We start from the raw sequence: 18848 nt of genomic DNA, 5'->3' as shown, positions 1-18848 counted from the left end.
CCTGGTATTTGGCAGTAAATGGAAAATGGCTCAACTCTTCAGAAACAAAAAATCTTCCAGTACTTTTTGTCTGCAGAAAATATCTTAGTACTCTTGAAATAAGACAAACTTTTACGTAACGTTTCAGCAAACTAGAAGAGCTTGTTTTAAATTAGTTCTGTTAGCAAATGATTTAACTCGTAACAGGTTGAAAATATCTTGTCTTGTGAAATAATCTCCCAATGGAGCCAGTAATTTTTCATCAATAAGGAATTATTAAAACAAGCATGTATTATTTCAAGTGTATTTGCACTGGAAACTGGACAAAAATACTTGGTGGGATTGTGTTTTTGCTGTGAAAAATGGGGTGTTTCCACAGGATAATAATCCAAAACATGTGGCTCAAATCAACGCACAGATACCAAACCAGACACGATATCAAGCTTTTACTTTGCCGCCTCATTTCCCAGAACTAAACCCGGTTAAAAAACACTAGAATAACCTGAGAGGAAGAGAAAAACGTGGCCAAACGATGATGCTGGAAGATCTAGAAAGAAGATCTGTTTCGCTCTAACCACGTGAAACTTTATAGCGCACTAAGTGCCGTTTTAGTGGCATCTAGAATGATATACTTACAGGCTGAATTTACCAATATTTTCATAGTTATATTACTGCATTGAAAGATTATTTTTACACAACAAGGTAGGAGAAAGAAAATCCAAATTATTACTCATTTGCCTTTAAACTGGCTTCCTAGTTTTTTCAAATAATCTTTTTTGTCGTTGTTGCAATAATAATGACACAAAGAGTTTGGCAATTATTAATGGCAGCATAATAAATTACAATAATAAATATGAACAAAATCACATTTTAAATCAGGGCGGTGGATTGCATGGCGGTGGATTGCATGGCGGTGGATTGCATGGCGGTGGATTGCAGGGCGGTGGATTGCAGGGCGGTGGATTGCAGGGCGGTGGATTGCATGGCGGTGGTGCATTCATCCACCGCCGTGCAGCGGCATGTCCTCCAGGCAACCAAAGTGTCATGGCAACCGTACGGCAGCCACGGTAACGGCAGGCTCATTTTCATACTGATGAGGCCAGTTGCCGGGGAGGTCTGAGCCGCCGCCGCCGCTGCTGCTGCTGCTGCTGCCGCTGCGGCTCGTCTCTCCTCTCCGGTGTCGCCCTGAAATTTTAATGACCTTTTTTTTCCCCTCTGCTTCTCGTTTTTCTACTCACGGTGCCCTCTGAGTGTGTGTGTGTGTGTGTGTGTGTGTGTGTGTGTGTGTGTGTGTGTGGTGTGTTGTGTGTGTGTGTGTGGTGTGTTGTGTGTGTGTGTGGTGTGTGTGTGTGTGTGTGTGTGCATGCTCAGCTCGACTGTTCAAACATACACACACAGTGTGACGGGTGAGGAGAACAAAGGCGATGAGAGTCTGCAGACGGTAGACCGTTTGAAGGGCATGTATTTCTATACGTTAGGAAGACCTCCTCCAGTCTGCAACTCCTGGCGTCTGCAGGTTTGCCAATCAGCTTCGTTTCTGGGTTCGGATCAGTCGGGTTTGAGGATTTTAACACGTTTAAAAGGATGACTGGAGGCAACATGGAGAGGTTGTATTTATCCTAGCAATAGCATGCTGCCAACTCTAGGGGGCAGTAATTCACAAAGTTGTTCTGCAAAGAGGAAGCATTCAGAGATTCTGACTTGTTGACCAGTGAAGGTAGGACCAGGCCTGTCATCATTAGAAAAATTGTGATAAACAATATTATTGTTGTTTTGAGAATATTTTCAAGTAATATAATGGTAATAATAATAATAAACACAATAAACTTTAAATTCTAATGAACATTTAACACTGGAACTGGAAGATAATTTAAACATCCAGAACAACAGAAGCAACAAATAATATGAATCTACATCGATGAGACCAAAACAACAGACCGAAGACTTTTGTTGAAAGAGAGAGAAAAGAGAAAAATGAAAATTATTCAGCTCATTTTAATTTATCATGCGGTTAATTGATGTTTTGCTTGTTGCGACAGGTTTCGTTAGGATCAGTGATGGCGTTAGATTCTCTCATTGTGTCATTTTGACTCACTGCATCAAAGACGTTCTGTCGATGCATTTCTACCCGTCAATTTTTACAATAATGAGACATTCAACTGCGTTTAAATTTCATTCCGTTTAATTAATATTCAAAAAGTTTAACACAGAATCCACACTAGATGCACATCAGATGAATATGTGTCTTTTTCTTCAGGGTATCAAAAAACACTGACTGTGGCCCCAGCAGGTGCATATAACAGTGAAACTAAACAGCTGCATTTAAATTATTCACAACGTCCTCCTGGCTGCATGAAGTGATTGTTCTTAATCAAAGGTTTCAGGGTTTTGACGCAGAGCTGGAGTTTGAATCTGCTGATGATTGAGGTGATCAGAAGGTGGCAAAACTGGAACTGGGCGATCAATCGATACATTTTATTGATTCATCTGGACTTTTTTTCATTAATGGACTCGTTGGGTTTCCATAGTTCAGAATGATGTCACGACATCGTGGCGGCCATTTTGTTTGATAAGTTTCTTTAATTAATTTGGACTTTGAGCTCCATGATGAAGGGTTGGGGCCGGACTGATTCTTTTCTGTTTTTACTGCAAGAATAAAGTTATAATATTTGAGGAATACAGTCAAAGTGAATAAAGAACACAGTAAAACGAGGTAATATGAAAATTAAAACATGATAATTGAACTAATACCACAATAAAGTTGCAATTCTAGGAGAATAAAATTGTAATTTTATTAAAACACTCATGCAAAAATCAACAAAAAATAAATTATCCTACTTTTATTTTTTATATATATTAATAAAACAATTTTAAGCATTCTTGTAGTAAAATTGCTTTTTTTTTGCTAATATTGTGACTATATTCTTTTAATTAAGCAAAATATCTTGTAGCCTGGCGCTAATACCCCGTCACATAACTCCCAAAAGGAATGTAGAAAAGTAGGCGAAGAAAAAAAATTGATTAAAGTCGGATCTGGCATGAAAAGAATCCAAGATTTTATTTTGTCGACTTTCTTTTTTTTCTGAAGAAACAAACAAAGTGCAGCAAAATTGACCAATAAAAGCTCATTTCTATCAGGAAGCTGCCAAGGACAGCTGCCTGCTGCCAGAAGTTGTAAAGCTAAATCTGCTGGATCCCCACAGATTCATAACTCACTGCAGTTATTAATCTCTGTAATCTGAGGCAATCCTCAGACATATGAAGGAAACCTTGGCATGCAGCAGAGGTCGGTCTTCTTTCTCTCCAACCTTGGTTGTTTTGTTTTGCAGGAGGAGGAGAGCAGGGAGGATGAGAACGGGCGAATCGAGCCGGTTGGCCGAGCCGACTCCTGCATGGAGCACACCCCTGTCAGATCTCTGGAGTAAGTCAGCCAAGTCGAGTTTATTAATTAGCCTTCCTGTTTGCACTTTCCTCTTGTTTGTTATCCGAAGGGAAACGCTTGAGTGAGGTGACCTTTCTGCTGAATTTAAATGAGTTTGAAGGCAGATTTTACACTGCTATAGTATTGAACTCTTATCTGATCATGTAGTTTTACCTGTTGGTTTAAGTTCAAAACTAAAAACGGAGTCGGAAATGGTATTGGTTTATTAAACCAAAGTGCACATGACTGTTAAACATAAATTGCGTTTTTGTGGTGTTCTTCCTCTGATAATTCATCAGCAGATTGTTTTTACAGCGTTTCCTGTGCAGGATAAATAAATTTCTTCTCTTTTTGACATTTAATCGTCTGTGAAAAGCTCCGTGCAGCAGGTTCTGTGTCGCGGTCCCGGTTTGTTTGTGCAAAATCTCCCTTTAAGGCCCGCTCCCTGATTTACATAATTATCTTTTGTGGGAGAAGAATGATCCTCATCTCGCCGTCAGAGCTCGCCCACACGCTAACCTGTTCTGCTCCTGTTATTAACAACTGTGCTTTGTTTTGTTATTTTGCTCCGTCGCATGCCTCCAGCTTAATATGCAGGTATGGAGTTATTATTCCTGTGATTTCACTGAGAGTCTGGCTTTCTCCCGCCTTCTTAGCTGTCAACAAGGGGGCCTTTTTCTCCCCGAGCTAATCACAGCCGTCGCATCTAAGCTGCAAGCGGATTAGATGCGACGGCTTTTAAAATATGCCAGAGTGCAGGTTTCACAGCCAGGAAAACGGCTGAGAGTGGGGAAAAACTCACCTACACCCATTGAGGTGGGTTTTTTATATTTAAAGCAGATTATGGACGTCCTGAAAGGGCTGGTCTTGATAAAACCAACAAATAAACCTCTAACTTTTGAGTAAATAGCTGCCTTTGCACTTCTTCAAGTTAAATAACATTCAACTTTTTCTCCTTCATGATGTCTCTGTTTTTCTTCAGAATAATTTTTTCTCAAAATTTCAAATTTCCATCTTAGACGATTAAAGACAGAATAATTTTGGTGAATTCTGAGAAAAAAGTCAAAATCTGAAGGAAAGTTCAGAGCTTTTAACCCTCTTCCATTGAAAACTGCTTTCATTTGATTGATCAAATATAATTTTTCTTCCTATGAATATTTTCAAGGTTTTATTCACGTGGCCCTTCTGGGCCACATAAGGCTTTCCAGCGGGCCAGATTTGGCCCCTGAGCCTTGAGTTTGACTCGTTTGTTTTAAAGGATCAAAATTGCTGACATCGTTTATTGTCTCCTAAAAGTCATGGCAGGTCGCAGAAGGATAAACTTTGTCTTTTTGCTCTTTTTCTCCTGCATTTCCTGCTTCTTTCTTCCAAAATAAAAGCATCTGCTGTTCTGCTTCTTGTTTGCTGCCTTGTGGTGTTTTTATTTTGTCTTCTGTTATGGAGAAAATTAGAGTAAATGACAATAAAAGCGCTGATAAAAACAGCCAATAGGCTTAAATTTCAACAACATGGAGTGAAAACAAGCCGATGAGTTGATCCCACATCCTGCCAGGAAGTTTTACAACTTTTCTGTCAGCAGAGGAAGTTACATTTATCCTGTGGGAACTCACTTTTACTCCCCAGGATCAATTCAACAAGGTTTGTTTTTAAAAGTCCTGCTTTGTTTGTGCATTTATTGGTTTTGTTCTGCAATAATTTGATGACTGGACATTTTTTCTACTCTAATTTGTCCGAACCAGCAACAACTGTCACAAGTTGAGAAGCAAACTACTCGTTTATTTCTAAATTTCTATTATTTTTCAGTTTTTCCAGACTTTGTGAAGCATTTCCAGTCCTGGTTTTGTGCTTCACTGCAAACACATACAGTATTGCATGGTGTTTAATTACAAAAATGGCATCCCAAGTATCACGAAGTCCACATTAAAACTCTCCATGAAGGAGAAAGCTGCTCAGAAGAAAAATATAAAGAAATGAATGCAACCTTGATGCTTCTGCACATTTTCTTTATTCACCAAGTAGCAGCACAAGTTGGGTTTTGGTTTTATGTTGTTTTTTTAGGATCTTTCTCCATCACGATTTATTTGAAGTTTTTGTTATCATTCGTCTCCTTTGCAATACGTTTTCCTATTTTCTGTTAATATTTATTGAGGCTCTTTGTTAATTCACTCCTTCACCGTTTTATATTGAGCCCTGATCAAACCAGAAAACCTTTAGTCACGTAATTACAGATCCTGACAGCAAGCAAAGCAGCAAACTTTAGATTATTGCTCCAAGCCCTCAATTATCACAGCAGGTTAAGTTCTAGAAATTATTTTTTCCTCGTTTTTCTGGGTTTGAAAAACCTAAAGCTGCAAAATTGTGAAATGGATGAAAAGACCAAATGACTCGGTTAATTTGTCCACTTTATGCTTTCCTAACATTTTCCCATTTCATTTAATGCAGTGAATGCAGCACAGCTACAAACTTGATGAATTGTAAAAAAAAAAAAAAATAAAACAAACTAGAGCTTTGTTGGAACTTTTTTGTAAGTCTTATAATCACATTAAAAATATATTTTATCAGACTGGTTGGAACTAATGTGGGTGAGAACTACAATTGGATAGAAATAATGTTTATATAAAGTCCTTAGACAATAACAAGCACAACACAAAGAGATGATTAAATCTACAAGATAAATTATTTTCATTTTGGGTAAAAAATTATGACTGTGTATTAGGGCCATACTAAACAAAAATAAAAAAAGTATGAAAATAGTCTCAATATGATAAAAATTAGTTCGGATGAGAATCAGAATTCAGTATTATGAGAATAAAGTCATAATTTGATTAAAATAAAGCTCTACAAGAGTGAGAATAAAGTCTTAATATGAGATTAAAGTATAAAGTTGATATATTCTTGTAATACTGCGACTTTATTCTCGCATTATTTCTACTTTATTCTTGTAATTTCATTATTTTATTTGTTTAATGTGACCTTAAATCTCCTTTGCATAAAATAAAATCAGGTTTTGGAGCAACTAAAAGTGTAAAATGGGGTTGAATTAACATGGAGCCTTTTTTGTTGTGCACTTATTTTTTATTTTGCCTTATTTCTTCTTTTTATTATTTGTTTTGTGTTACCCACATGGTGTCTGCTCCGCCCCCCTCCACCTTTGCGCCTGTCATCCACCTGTCTCCCAGAGACATTGTGAAACTGGTGGAGGTGTCAAACGACGGCGGGCCTCTGGGGATCCACGTGGTGCCTTTCAGTGGCAGGGACCGCAGGTAAAAATGACAAACGGAGAGCTCTGAAGGATCAAAAACACTCCACATTTCTAAAAAAATAAATAAAGCTGTTATGTTTTTAATCATTAAAACCATCTGCACTTCCTTCAGCACAAGTTTGGTGATTTAATAAAACAAAAAGGTGTTTTCTTTTGGAAATATAATCTGTTCTGAACCACATCAGACACAAATATACACGAAGAACAGACATTCCTCTCTGCCACATGACTCCATCAAACCTGAGATCATCCATCTGAAACACACACACAGTCCAGCTTTAGCATCGTGAAACCATTTCCCAGTTTCTGATTTTCAATCAGGGTGGTTTTTGTTTTCAAATGGTCGTCATATTCCAGCATGGCTGCTGTTCAACATGTTTTTGCGAAGCTGCGTTCGCAACATTCAGCTCCCTGCAAACACACATGGACAGAAGCTGAATTCAGCATCTGGTTTATAGAGACAAGCAGCAAAGAAAACTCTGGAATTTGGGTTAAAAATCTCCAGATGTTAAAAGAACAGAAACAGAGTTTGGATAAAAGTAGAACATGGAGTTCCATATTTCACAATGCAAAAACAAAATGTTACAAACACTTTTAGTCTCATTTCTTATCATACATTAGAAACATAACAAAATAAGCTTAAAATGACCTTTCCAGCAGGATATAGGAGCTTGGTTTAAGTTGATAATTCCTTAATATTGACTTTTTAAAAATGTACTTTAGCCGCTAACATTATTTTACTTATAGGAAGACATTTTTCCCAATTTATGTTAAATAAATGATATTTAATGACTTTAAACGAGTTACTTGGGTTGTCTTATTTCTATATTTGCATTAGAAACTGGACCAAAATTACCTGTAACATTTTATGTTTTTGCAGTGCATCCTGCAACTTTATAAACCATAAAAGTGAGAATCTGGCCCATAAACTCAGACAAACTCCTCTAAACCAAGGCAGAGTATCCTCTTTCCCTCCAACTCTCAGCTTAATCAGCCTAAAAGCAAATTTATAATGCACTTTTCTTTTTACTGGGACAAACGTCATTTCGAGCGTTGCAGTAAGATCTGACTTTCATCAGAGGAATGGCTTATCCTCCTCTTCTGCAAATCACATTGTGTTTATTTTTTTGTTGTTTTTTTTTACTGTGATTCAATCAAAAAAATGTTTCTCTGTCCTTTACAAACTCCAGAACTTTTCGTCTTTCATTGGAATCAAGGGAATTTACTCTCATGAGCCCACACTACCTCAAGAAAATAATAATATTGCAAAGTAGAAGAAGTGATTAGCTGTGTGAGGTATTTTCTGGCTGATTTTCCTCCAGAGGTGCCGGTCAGTAATCCTTTCAGGTGGAGTTAGCCTCTGGGGGCGTAAACCATTTTCCACTGTCGGCTCAGCGTGGCTTCCCTCTGTGCGACTTATCCCCGTGCTTAATGATGTTCAGGGGTGTTGAAGCACCTAGAAACTCAGCAGAGAAAACTGTGAACATGCAAACCGTCAGCAAGAGCCACTGCACAACGAGCACATCCTCACCTGATGTGATGTGGCAGCCATGTTTCTCTCAATACCTGCAGAATGAAGCAAAAACCAAAGAGCTTTAAATAACAACCTCAGTTCTACATCCATCATCTAACTTGTGCATTAAGGCGTAATCCAGGTTCTACTATTATCCAAACCCATCCTGAAATGTAAAAAGCATCCAGACTGATTATTTATTCAACATAAAGCTGAACTCAGTGCAGCTTTGCTGTTTGCATAAGAGATGAAAGGGAATAAAGCAGCTAAATGAGGAACTTCAAAGTGGCAGCATTATGTGTTTCCTATTCACAAAGAGCCATTTTATAACACAATAAAGTAACTCTGTTACCTTCAGTAGTTATAAAAATGATATATATTTATATGTACATATATTACAACTAATAGCCCACTGCATTGAACCCCATTGAAAACCTCCTGGTTATTCCACCAAATATTGATTTCTGGACACTTCCTAAGTATCGGTATTATGAATTTGTTTTCTTCTAAAAGCTCTACATCTTTTTCCTTATTTTGTCCATGTTTTATTTTCAAATAAATCCTAAATTTGTGCTTGTGATTTCAGAGACATCCTGTCAGTAGTTCACTGTATAAAATAACAATGTTCATTTCACTCAAACATACCTGTAAAAAGTAAAATCAGAGAAACTTTTAGTGGTCTGTTCATTTTTTCTAGAGCTGTTTACATTAAAAATATGACTTTAATTAAATGTTTCTTCCTGATTGGGCCTTTATCTCTTTAAAACGTTTCTCTTTCTGAAACTCTGCCTTAAGAAAGTCAACGTATGAACCATTTTCCAATGTTTTTATCAGCGTTTCACTGAGAAGTAGCTCCTATATTAAACTCAGCAGTTCCACCAGCTGTTTGCTAAGAGTTGCTGGCTAGTCTGAAGGAGCTGAGCGGGGAGGGACACTCTGAGAGACACAAGCCTAATCTTAGAAGATCATGTTGTATTTCTTTACCTACCATTCTCTTATTGTTTTTACTCAGGGGGTTTTATTTTGTGTTGAATCTGCTTGACATGAGCTTTCAAACCTTTTAGGACTCTTGGCTTGTTGGTCAAGCGTCTGGAGAGGGGAGGGAAGGCCGAGCACCAGGGCCTTTTCCAGGAGAACGACTGCATCATCCGTATCAATAACGGAGATCTGCGAAACATCCGATTCGAACAGTAAGCCCGAAGCTGAAGCTGCTGGAGCTTTAACGTCTGATCTTTGCTTCAATCCCGAATCTGTCTCTTCACTGTAATCCGCTGCATTTCTCCTGCCAGGCTCCTCTGATGTCTGCCGCAGCGCTATGCTAACCTTTCCCAGTTTAGCTCCTAACTTCTGATGCTGACCCTGAAATCTTCTCTGCTTTTTTCCCTGTGCTGCTCCTCCTGATTCCCGTTTTAACACTTTCTTCATTCCTAAATATGGAGGCCTGCTAACATTTATAGCTCCTGCTTTTCACTGCTGTTTGTTTTTGTTTTTTTTGAGAAGTTTTTTCAATCAATATTGTTCTTAGAAGACAGAAATCGATCACATGGCTTATGGAAATACTTGGATATGATCTCTAATTTAGACAAGTCATTCAACAAAAGCATGAATGGTTCACAATTTATTTTTCTTTAGTCAATGCTTCAACATCCATGCTTCCTCTCAGTCAGTGGCAACCCTAAGAACATTTTAAATAAAGAAATTATTTATTTAACATGATAAAAGGTTTGTTGCTGTTTATTTTTTTACATTTTATTCTCCTAACTGCACTGACTGAACAAATGAAAGTTGTTGTTACAAGCTTGTGAAACTAATGATGTGTTTAATTGTGCTGTTGCACATAAATTTGAAATTACATTTTTGTTTAACTGACCTGTTAAGTCAGTTCAGGTTTGTCTTTCTGTATCTATTGGCTGGTACTGAACCTCTGATGTTGGTAACAGAAGTGGATTGGTTGGTGCAAATCTCAATGAAAGCTGCAGAAGGACTTGGCAAGACATCCTGACTTCTTCAACGCAATACATAAAGTAATGAGACACGACTCGAGACTTTTGCACGGAGCCGGTTTCTTGGCAGTAGAATAAAAAGTAATTCAATCCTTATTGTTCCTGTTATGTTAAAGCTTGCCTTCCAGCATCTGAAACATAACCTTTGCAGAGAGAGAGGGAGAGAATAAACCTTCCAGGCAAACGCATTTTACAAGAGCAGCAGTTGTCCTTGGTATTAAGAGGCGTTTTTATAGAGGCGCGCTGCATATTACATCCTGTCTGGCACTCCATTTTTGAGGCCAAAAATTGTAAAGATGCCGTGAAAAGACCTCAACGTCTTTCGGGAACATTATTAGCAGCTGGGAATATGCAGCCAAAAAACCCTTCAAGTTTAAGTTGTTAGTCCATAGGAGGGGGAAGCGTTTCAAATTCTGGAGCCTTTCAGTTTGCTAAACGAACGCTCAGCTGTCAGGGTCTGCTGCACGGAAACAGGTGGTGCTAACAAGGCAACACAAGTTTCCACTCACACCTTCTGAAGGGGTTTAAAGAGGATTTTCTGTGAACAAGCCGACGTGTAGCGGTCTGCTTCATCTGCAGCCAAATGAGAAGATTATGTGATGGTGGAGTCGGGGAGGGGTTGGTTTCTTTTTAGAGCTGCTTGCGTTGGCAATAAGTGTTAATTAACATGTCAGATTGTTCAGGTGGGCGAAGATGGACATCTGGTAGGTGGAGAGCTTCACCATGTGATTAACACTGGATGAGTGTCTGATGCTCTTTTCATACCCAAAATAAAACTTCCTCTCTTTATCCTCCTGTTTTTGTTCTCTTTGTTCCTGTTCTAGAGCACAGAACATGTTCCGCCAGGCCATGCGTTCCCCGGTCATCATGTTCCACGTGGTGCCGTCGTCCATGAAGGCCCACTACGAGCAGCTATCGCACGCCGAGAGGAACCCCTCGTTTTCCTCGGGACGCTTCAGCCCAGACTCGCTGTCCGGCGTCGATCACAACCCGCAGAGGATGAACCGCCACGGATCCCAAACGCAGACCCACCCGGACCCAAACAACGGATACCCACACCTGACCCACCCTGCCGTCATGGCGGCCAAACCTCCCACGGGCCACACCCACTCACCTCAGAGGGGGCTGAACTCCACGCCCACGCCAGGATACACCAAAAAAGTGGGGAGGCGGTTTAACATTCAGCTCAAGAAAGGTGAGTTGAAATAAAATCTGCAGGTTTTAGGGATAATAAGTTCATTTATTCTGAAAACTTTCATGTTTGAAAGGGGACTTTTTATGCACAATTCACTTTTTGTACCAAATTTTGGTTTTAACTGCTTCTAAAAACAGGCAGAGCACTTATAAAAAAAAATAAAAGCATACACACATTTTTTGTCTGTTCACAATTATACCATCACAGGCATCAAATTAACGAAGGTTTCTGTACCTCTACCTTCAGTTCCAGCATGAGAGGACAGATTAACTGAGCATGTCTGCAACATGGAGGCATTTATATGATTTTTTGACTGTTACACCTTCGAGCTTCTTTCAGAGCTTTTATTGTATCGTTTATCATTTGAACTGTGTGCAGGTTAGGGATGCAAATCACACATTTTTGAGTCTGGTATCCTAAGGAAGCATGTTACAAACGGAAATGTTTTTTAAGAGCAACATTTGTGGGGATGTGACTGCAGTAAGACAGAAGCAATAAATAGTAATTACAATTATTTTGATCATTATCAATAGTGCTGCAAAATATTCTGATAAAAATGTAAGTCCAAATCACTTAAACCTTGTCGGTAATGTTTAATAGCTAAAGAAGCCATTCCCTTATCTTAACATAGAACCACTAGAACCGGTCCAGTTGATGTGAAAGTGAGACCTGTTGGTTTGAACCTTCAGAACCTGGAGAAAGAAACCAATAAAGCTGCAGTCTGGGTCAGGACTGAGTCGTCTGTGCGGTGCCGGTTCTGAGTGACAGCTGGCCCAGGTGGTGTGATCTTCTGCCAGCAGGATTTCAGGTGTTGGCGCCAGGAAGCTTGTTGCTAAGCAGCTGCTGGTCCCTGAAAGGAGTCTGACGGGGCTGCATCACTGTGTGTCACTGAAATCCTCACCCAAATCTGTCCGCTCTTATTGGACTGGGATCAATCCAGGCTGTCGAAAATAAAACAACAAAAAGAACCAGAACCCAGCTGCTTGTTGCTTCCTTCGGTTTCAAAACTGACAGAATGATAAAAACTGAAACTGAGAAATAAACTGAAATAATTACAGTTTAACTGCTTTGAAATATGACGTGTTTATAAAACCAAAATAGATACAATCCTCACTGTTTTCATTTTTCATTTCTTTCATTTAGAGTTTAAAATGGACATGTCACGTGATTTTAGTTACCACTAACAAAACAATCCGATGTCGTCTGCTGTTTCTGCCAAAAACTAACGAATAAAACAATTTCTAAAAGCTAATTAAAACTAGCTGGATTACACAAACAAATAAGTTGCAAAAAAATAAAACTAAACTATAATGAAAAAAGCCCGGTGCGGCTTTTCTGTGGATCTTTATTCAACCACCAGAGGGGGCTCTTTAGCAGGATGCGAATCATTGGAAGTCGAAATTGGAACTCAAAGAAGAAAGCTCTAATTTTCATTTCGCACATGCTAGCAGCAGAGAAATGTCTTCAGACTCATACATGCTCCCTCATTACACGAAGAAACAACTAGATTTTATTTACACAAGAAAATCTAGCAAACACTCTAAAAGCTAAATTAAGTTATCCTCCTCTCTTATGTAGATAAAACGTCAACCGTTTGAACCCCGACCAAAGATGCTCTCTGTTCTCATTGCTCCCGTTTGTTTCCATTGCTGTTTCCGAAGGGATTAACGAAGGTTCCCAGGAGCCGCTGTGGCTTCTCTCGTTTTGTTCTGAGTGCCGATTTCAGCCAACGGCTCAGATTAAACTCCCGCCTCCAAATCGCACGCCGGTCACCGAGTATCAGAATCACTTGGCGGCCTGGAGAGGTGTGTCCTACTCATGCTAGTGAGCGAAAATCCTCCTCCTGCTCCGGTTTACCGGAGGAAGCGGCGTACTTCCTTGTGTAGTTCTTTCATTCTTTGTGTCCTTACATTTTTTGCTACCTTTCTTCCTTCTTTCCTTTCTCCTTCCTTGCTTTTCCTCCTTGGGTCCTACTTACCCTTCTTTGTAAAATACTTGATTTTCTTTCCTTGTGTTCTTGTTCCTTCCTTACTTCCTTGCCTTCTTTCCTTCCCTTATTTGTTGTGTAAGTATTTCTTCCTTTCATGAGTTCTTGCTCTGGTTTCCCAAATACTTTCGTTTCTTCCTCCAGTTTCTTATTTTTTTTAATTTAAATCAAACATAAATGACCGAATCTTGTGCTCAGCTCAGTGACAACCAGAAAATGAATGATTACAGATTTTCCACGTAGATTATTCTCCATAAAATCTGTGAAGGTTATTTCAGGAGACCGGAGCGTTTATTTGAATATAATTAGGTTTAAATATTGACATAAATCTGGTAACTCTACATATGCCAGTTATCTGCTGTCGGCTGTTATTTCCTGTGAGCATCTGATGTAATTGCCCAGATACATGTGTCGTGTTCCCCTCCTCGTTCTGAACCGCACCGTTTCTCCACCATTGTTGCCGCGTCTTACATCAGACCCGTGCGAGCCGTGCCACTTGGATCCGAACTTCTGCCTTCAGGTCAAACCAAATCCCACCATTAAATCTTTCTCTTTTTTTTTTTCCCCTGAAGGCCCAGAGGGACTCGGCTTCAGCATAACGTCGCGTGACGTCCCCATCGGCGGCTCCGCTCCGATCTACGTCAAGAACATTCTCCCCCGGGGGGCCGCCATCCAAGATGGCCGCCTCAAGGCCGGAGACCGGCTGCTGGAGGTAAGACGTTCTCTCAGTTTAAACACGATTGTCAGTCAAACCTGCCTGCCAACAGTTTTGTTCATTAAAGCTGCTGGTTTTGATGTGGAAATTATGCGTCTTGTTCAGAAATCAGAGCGTTTTTCTCAAACTCTTGTGCTGCAGCGAGAGAACGGCGTCTGAAGTTGCGTCATCCCTCTTTGCAAGTCATTTGCATGAAAGATTATTACACCGCGAGGCTCAGACGTTCCGGCTCAAATCAGAATCTCTTCGGTGAATCTCAGTATAATTATTTAAAAACTGACTAAATCTGTTTCGAAGACACTTTGCGGATTAAGTCTAAAAATGAAGACGCATCTGCTTGTGTTGAGTTTGTAATCCTCCTGTAGTAGAATATTTCCAGGCTGTTTTAAGTTCCCCCAAAATCAATTCTGATCCGTCAACTGATCAGTTTCTAAACTGATAGATTTCTTATTGAATTTTTGCTCAACTTTCTGACAATCGTCTCCATGGCATTTGATGGGATGTTTGTCAAAATCAACAGTTTAATTTACTTTGAGTTCACAGCTACCAATGATCTGTCCATCCACCCAATGTTTCAATAATTGACATCTAAATGTGTTCAGTTCACACCCAGGAACTTGTATTGTTTGCAGTTTGATTTAAAAAAACGTTTTCAGTGAAATTCAGTGGAGGAATCTGTAAGTGTGACTGACGCCATGTTCGCTGCGGTCCAGGTGAACGGCGTGGACCTGAACGGCCGGACGCAGGAGGAGGTCGTCTCGTTGCTCAGGAACACTCCGATGGGCGGCGCGGTGGGGTTGCTGGTTCTACGCCAGGAAGACGCTTTCCCACCCCGAGAAGTGGTGAGTCTCCGCCTCCGCAGCTGCTCTTCATCCCTTCGTCTTCCTCTGTGTGTTTGCTCACAGTGAGCTGTCACAACTTTTCACTTCGCTCCGTCTGAGCGTGCAGATCGATTTTACCGCCCTGTCGCCGCTCTCCTCTGTTATCAGGAGGCAAACCTGCAGAGATCTCGCTCTTTATCTTTATCTCTCCTGCTTATTCCCCTCTGCATCTCTTCACTTCCGCCTCCATCTGTGTGTTTTACCTCAGAGCTGACTCTCAGATTGATGGATGTGGGAACGAGCAGACAGACGCAGGCCAGGTTGCAAGAAGGGAGGAAATAAACAAACTGGGCTTGAATATCAATCAGGCGCCGTCCTCACATCTCGCTGCCGACAAACAGAGACGGAAATCTTTATGATTGAAGCGTGTCTGGAGTTTCTAAACGTTGAACTTGAAGCTTTTTCAGGTCCACAAACAGATAAAGAAATAAAAACAAATCTTTTAAGTCGAAATATGCCAACTTTTTGCAGCTTTTATAAACTTAAGGGGACAAAAAATGTAGCCTAATTTCTCTTATTCATCTGAATTGTTCCCATTTTCAGAGTAAAATCTTTAAAATACTTTAAAGTATTTAACTTTTGTAAAATTGTTTTTTTTACATATTTGTTAAAACTGTTACCATGTTTTATCTGCTGTGACAGTTTTTATGCGTCTCATTTTATCTGTGCAAAATGAGACAGATAATCTACAAATGTGACCAGAATCAACCAATCAGCACGAGGAGGAAGGTCTCGACGCTGTCAATCATCCTCATGTACTCGCTGCTTAATGTATTAACGGCGGAGAAACAACTTATTGTTATTGTTTATACTCTGTTATCGGTGGCTATGCTAGGCTAGCTTGAGAGTGATTGACAGCACTAAGCCCCGCCTCCTGGCTCTTATTGGTTGATTTTAGTCACCACTAAAGTTTATTTTTATCACAGATTGTCCGTCTCATATTATCCTGTCATGACTTGGAGACAGTTTCAACAAATATAAGTAGATATATACATATTTTTTTTATTGACGTTGCATACTGCAGCTTTGACAGAAGTGTTAAAATCAAGAAGTTGGCTTATGTTTGAATTTGTTTTTTGTTTTTAACATGTAGTGACTCAAAAACATCTATGTAGCGTGTTAAAACCCGCACTAACCTCTGAATATCCGTTATCAAGCAGCAGCAGTTTTAAATTAAAACCAATTCAGTTAAATTCAAAAATATTTTATTTATTTCAAACTCTGATCCACCTCATTTGCTTTTGCTGCTCCACTTTAAACCTCCGTCTGGCTGCGTGGTCAGATGTCGGAGTAGGGGATACGATCCTTACACTGATGGACGGAAGCGATGGTTTAAGCTTCCTCCTGCTCTCTTTGGGGTCATAGGTCAGGTATTATTTCAGGTTTCCATTTCAAAACCAGTTTGATGGACATTTTGAATTGTTGACCCAATTTTATGCCAATGTGTACTGTCTGTTAATTTGAGGTCAAATTTAAAAATGACTTCTTCATGGCTCCTTCACACTGGCATAGAAGCAGTCCCTCTGCATAATTCTGCCACCACCGTGCTTCACAGCTGAGAATTTACAGAATCTGTGGTAAGAGGAAGAAATGTTGAAATGAAACAAAAACTATGCAATTTTCATGGCCATGATGATTGGATTTAAATTTCCAACTGTAAGTTGAATTTAAATGAATCAACAGGCACTCAGTCTAATAAATTACACCTAATGCAGAGTAATGAAAACATAAAATGAGCAGCTGTTATATCAGTGCCACAGGTGGCTCCCACTTCAGCGTTAAACCGTTTCTGCTGCTGGTATTTTAAAAGCTTGTATCACTGATATAAAATGTCATATCTGAAATTATTTTTAATATTTAGCTACTTCTTATTCTACTGAGGCAATATTGCAAAACATCCTGCATAAAATGACGGAATTTAATCAGGCAGAGTTAAAAACATTCCCTAACTGCACTGATTTTTTTTTTTTTTTAACAATTTAGTCCAACTTTACTGTATTTATCATTGCATAACAAATAGATTGCATAATGAAATCAGGCAACAAAACAAACTGTAAAACAAAACAATCCAAGTCTTTGTATCAGCTGCTTGGAGACGGATGGGAACGGGATCTGGCAACCCAATCCTCTGAGTCTGTGTGTGGGCGTCATAGCTGCCAGGAATGCCTCGCTGTATTTTCTTCTTTTATAGTTTAGCTGAAACAAATCCGTTCCCACCAAACAAAATAAACCTTTTTTTTTTTTTTTTTGTCTGTGAAGCAGGAAAAAAAAGTCTTGGTTGTGCGATGCTTTGACGAGAAAAGAACAGCATGAATGGCGTTTTGTTTGGAGGAAAATTGCTGTGAGCTGCTCTGTCATTTCCACCAGGTTGAAGCATTTAATCTGTAAAACAATACTACAAATAAAAAAAATGCTAAACAAACAAAATGGGACAGCAATAAAAAATATATTTTCAAAGATATTTAAATTAACCTCTAGTCTGAGATGATGACATGGTAGCAGTTTCATGGCGGAACCTTCGTGTCGTGTTTCTGGTACGCCTGTAAATCTGATGCACAAGCTACATCCGCTAACAATGACAACGAACTGAATTTTTGCTTTAAAACAAAAATCTGATTGGTCGCTGGAAACGTCTGCCGTTATGTTCAAGTTGTTTTTTGCTGTTTTTTGGAGGCGCTCATGTTGCCCTTTGCTGGTATATCACCCTGGGTGGAGAGCCATACGTCCCTTGCATCACAACTGAAGATTATTTCTATAAAGACTGATTTATCAGTCTGTCGGCTGAGGTTCATCATTTCCATCTTCTGCATGCTGATTTCTCCACAACGCCGTTTCATGTTTCTATCTTCCTCCATCTGCAACAAACTCACACAATCAAATTTGAACAGTTTCAGTTTGTGAATATCTTTTTCTTGACTCTTTTTGGTTCTTCTGCTTCCTCTCCCCGTTTCCCTCCACGTTTTTTAGAGCGCTGAACCCCAGAAGCAATCCCACAGAGACCTGGTAAGACCCAACTGTAGCCAGCACTTTCACTTTTCTGCTCCTTTATTTATCTGCGGCATGTCTTTGCATAAATGTTCTTTATTTCTTTTGGGAGGAACAGTAAACCTGAGAATTCATTTGGGATCAAAACATTAGATTTTGCATGTATTCAGTCTGTAAATCTGATTTTAATCTCTTCCTGAAGTTGCTCTGTCAAATCATAGTTTAATGGTTTTGTTTTGCAGGATAATTTTTTCCTTAACTCCCCTCAGAGCGAAACATGGAAAAACCTTTTTCTTGTCTGCTTGCGATAACATCAACATGACCTTCTTTCTGTGCTGGAAAATATTTTTGCTGTGAAGTTAAAGCACGTCAAACTAAAAACGTAAAAAAAAAAAAAAAAATCAGTTTAAATTGTTTACTTTTCCAAGGAGCTATTTCTAATATATTTACAAAAATATCTAATTTCTGTGTATAAACCTCAACTAGAATTAAATTTATTACTAATCAAACTTAATATCTGTTCACTTCTGATTCAAATAACGACTAACGATCAATACTAATCTTTTTTTTTTTATTTTAGTTTATTTTGAAGAGTAAGTTTAATGGTGTTGGAATTAATGTTGTTTGTTCAGACGTCCATCATGGCATTGTTTTCCGCTTTCTCGCATTCAAAGGGTCAATAGAGGAAAAATGTAACTTTCCAAAAATTGACACAAAAGAGAGGAAGGTGAAAAAAAACTTGAGATTCATCCAGATCTCACAAAGTTTGACAAAACTCTGCGTCCTGAAAGACAAAACCTTGGTGACGAGGTGCAGTCAGAGTTAGAGTTGTGGAGCCATCAAGAGGGACTGAGCAACCAATCAGAAATGGGCGCTCTTTAGAGAGAGAGAGACCGCTCAAGTTTCC

General features: G+C 39.2%; 1 protein-coding gene across 7 annotated transcripts in view; it reads left to right on the top strand.

Annotated features, from left to right (window-relative positions):
* Window positions 1-18848, top strand: part of pard3ab (par-3 family cell polarity regulator alpha, b) — a 212647-nt gene that overhangs the window by 95915 nt on the left and 97884 nt on the right. For 4 of the 7 annotated variants that reach the window (XM_055022305.1, XM_055022302.1, XM_055022300.1 and 1 more), the window contains exons 6-12: window positions 3309-3400; window positions 6580-6663; window positions 9240-9365; window positions 11003-11373; window positions 13933-14072; window positions 14789-14917; window positions 17924-17959. In XM_055022305.1, the coding sequence (XP_054878280.1) occupies window positions 3309-3400; window positions 6580-6663; window positions 9240-9365; window positions 11003-11373; window positions 13933-14072; window positions 14789-14917; window positions 17924-17959 (978 nt within the window). The remainder of the gene's footprint in view (window positions 1-3308; window positions 3401-6579; window positions 6664-9239; window positions 9366-11002; window positions 11374-13932; window positions 14073-14788; window positions 14918-17923; window positions 17960-18848) is intronic. The other 3 variants (XM_055022303.1, XM_055022301.1, XM_055022304.1) reach the window with 2 other exon arrangements.

Source organism: Poeciliopsis prolifica, unplaced genomic scaffold (assembly GCF_027474105.1).
Source record: "Poeciliopsis prolifica strain line A6 unplaced genomic scaffold, Auburn_PproV2 SCAFFOLD084, whole genome shotgun sequence".
NCBI classification, from domain to species: domain Eukaryota; kingdom Metazoa; phylum Chordata; class Actinopteri; order Cyprinodontiformes; family Poeciliidae; genus Poeciliopsis; species Poeciliopsis prolifica.
Note: the sequence above shows the minus strand (reverse complement) of the source record. Positions and strands in the feature narration are given on the sequence as shown.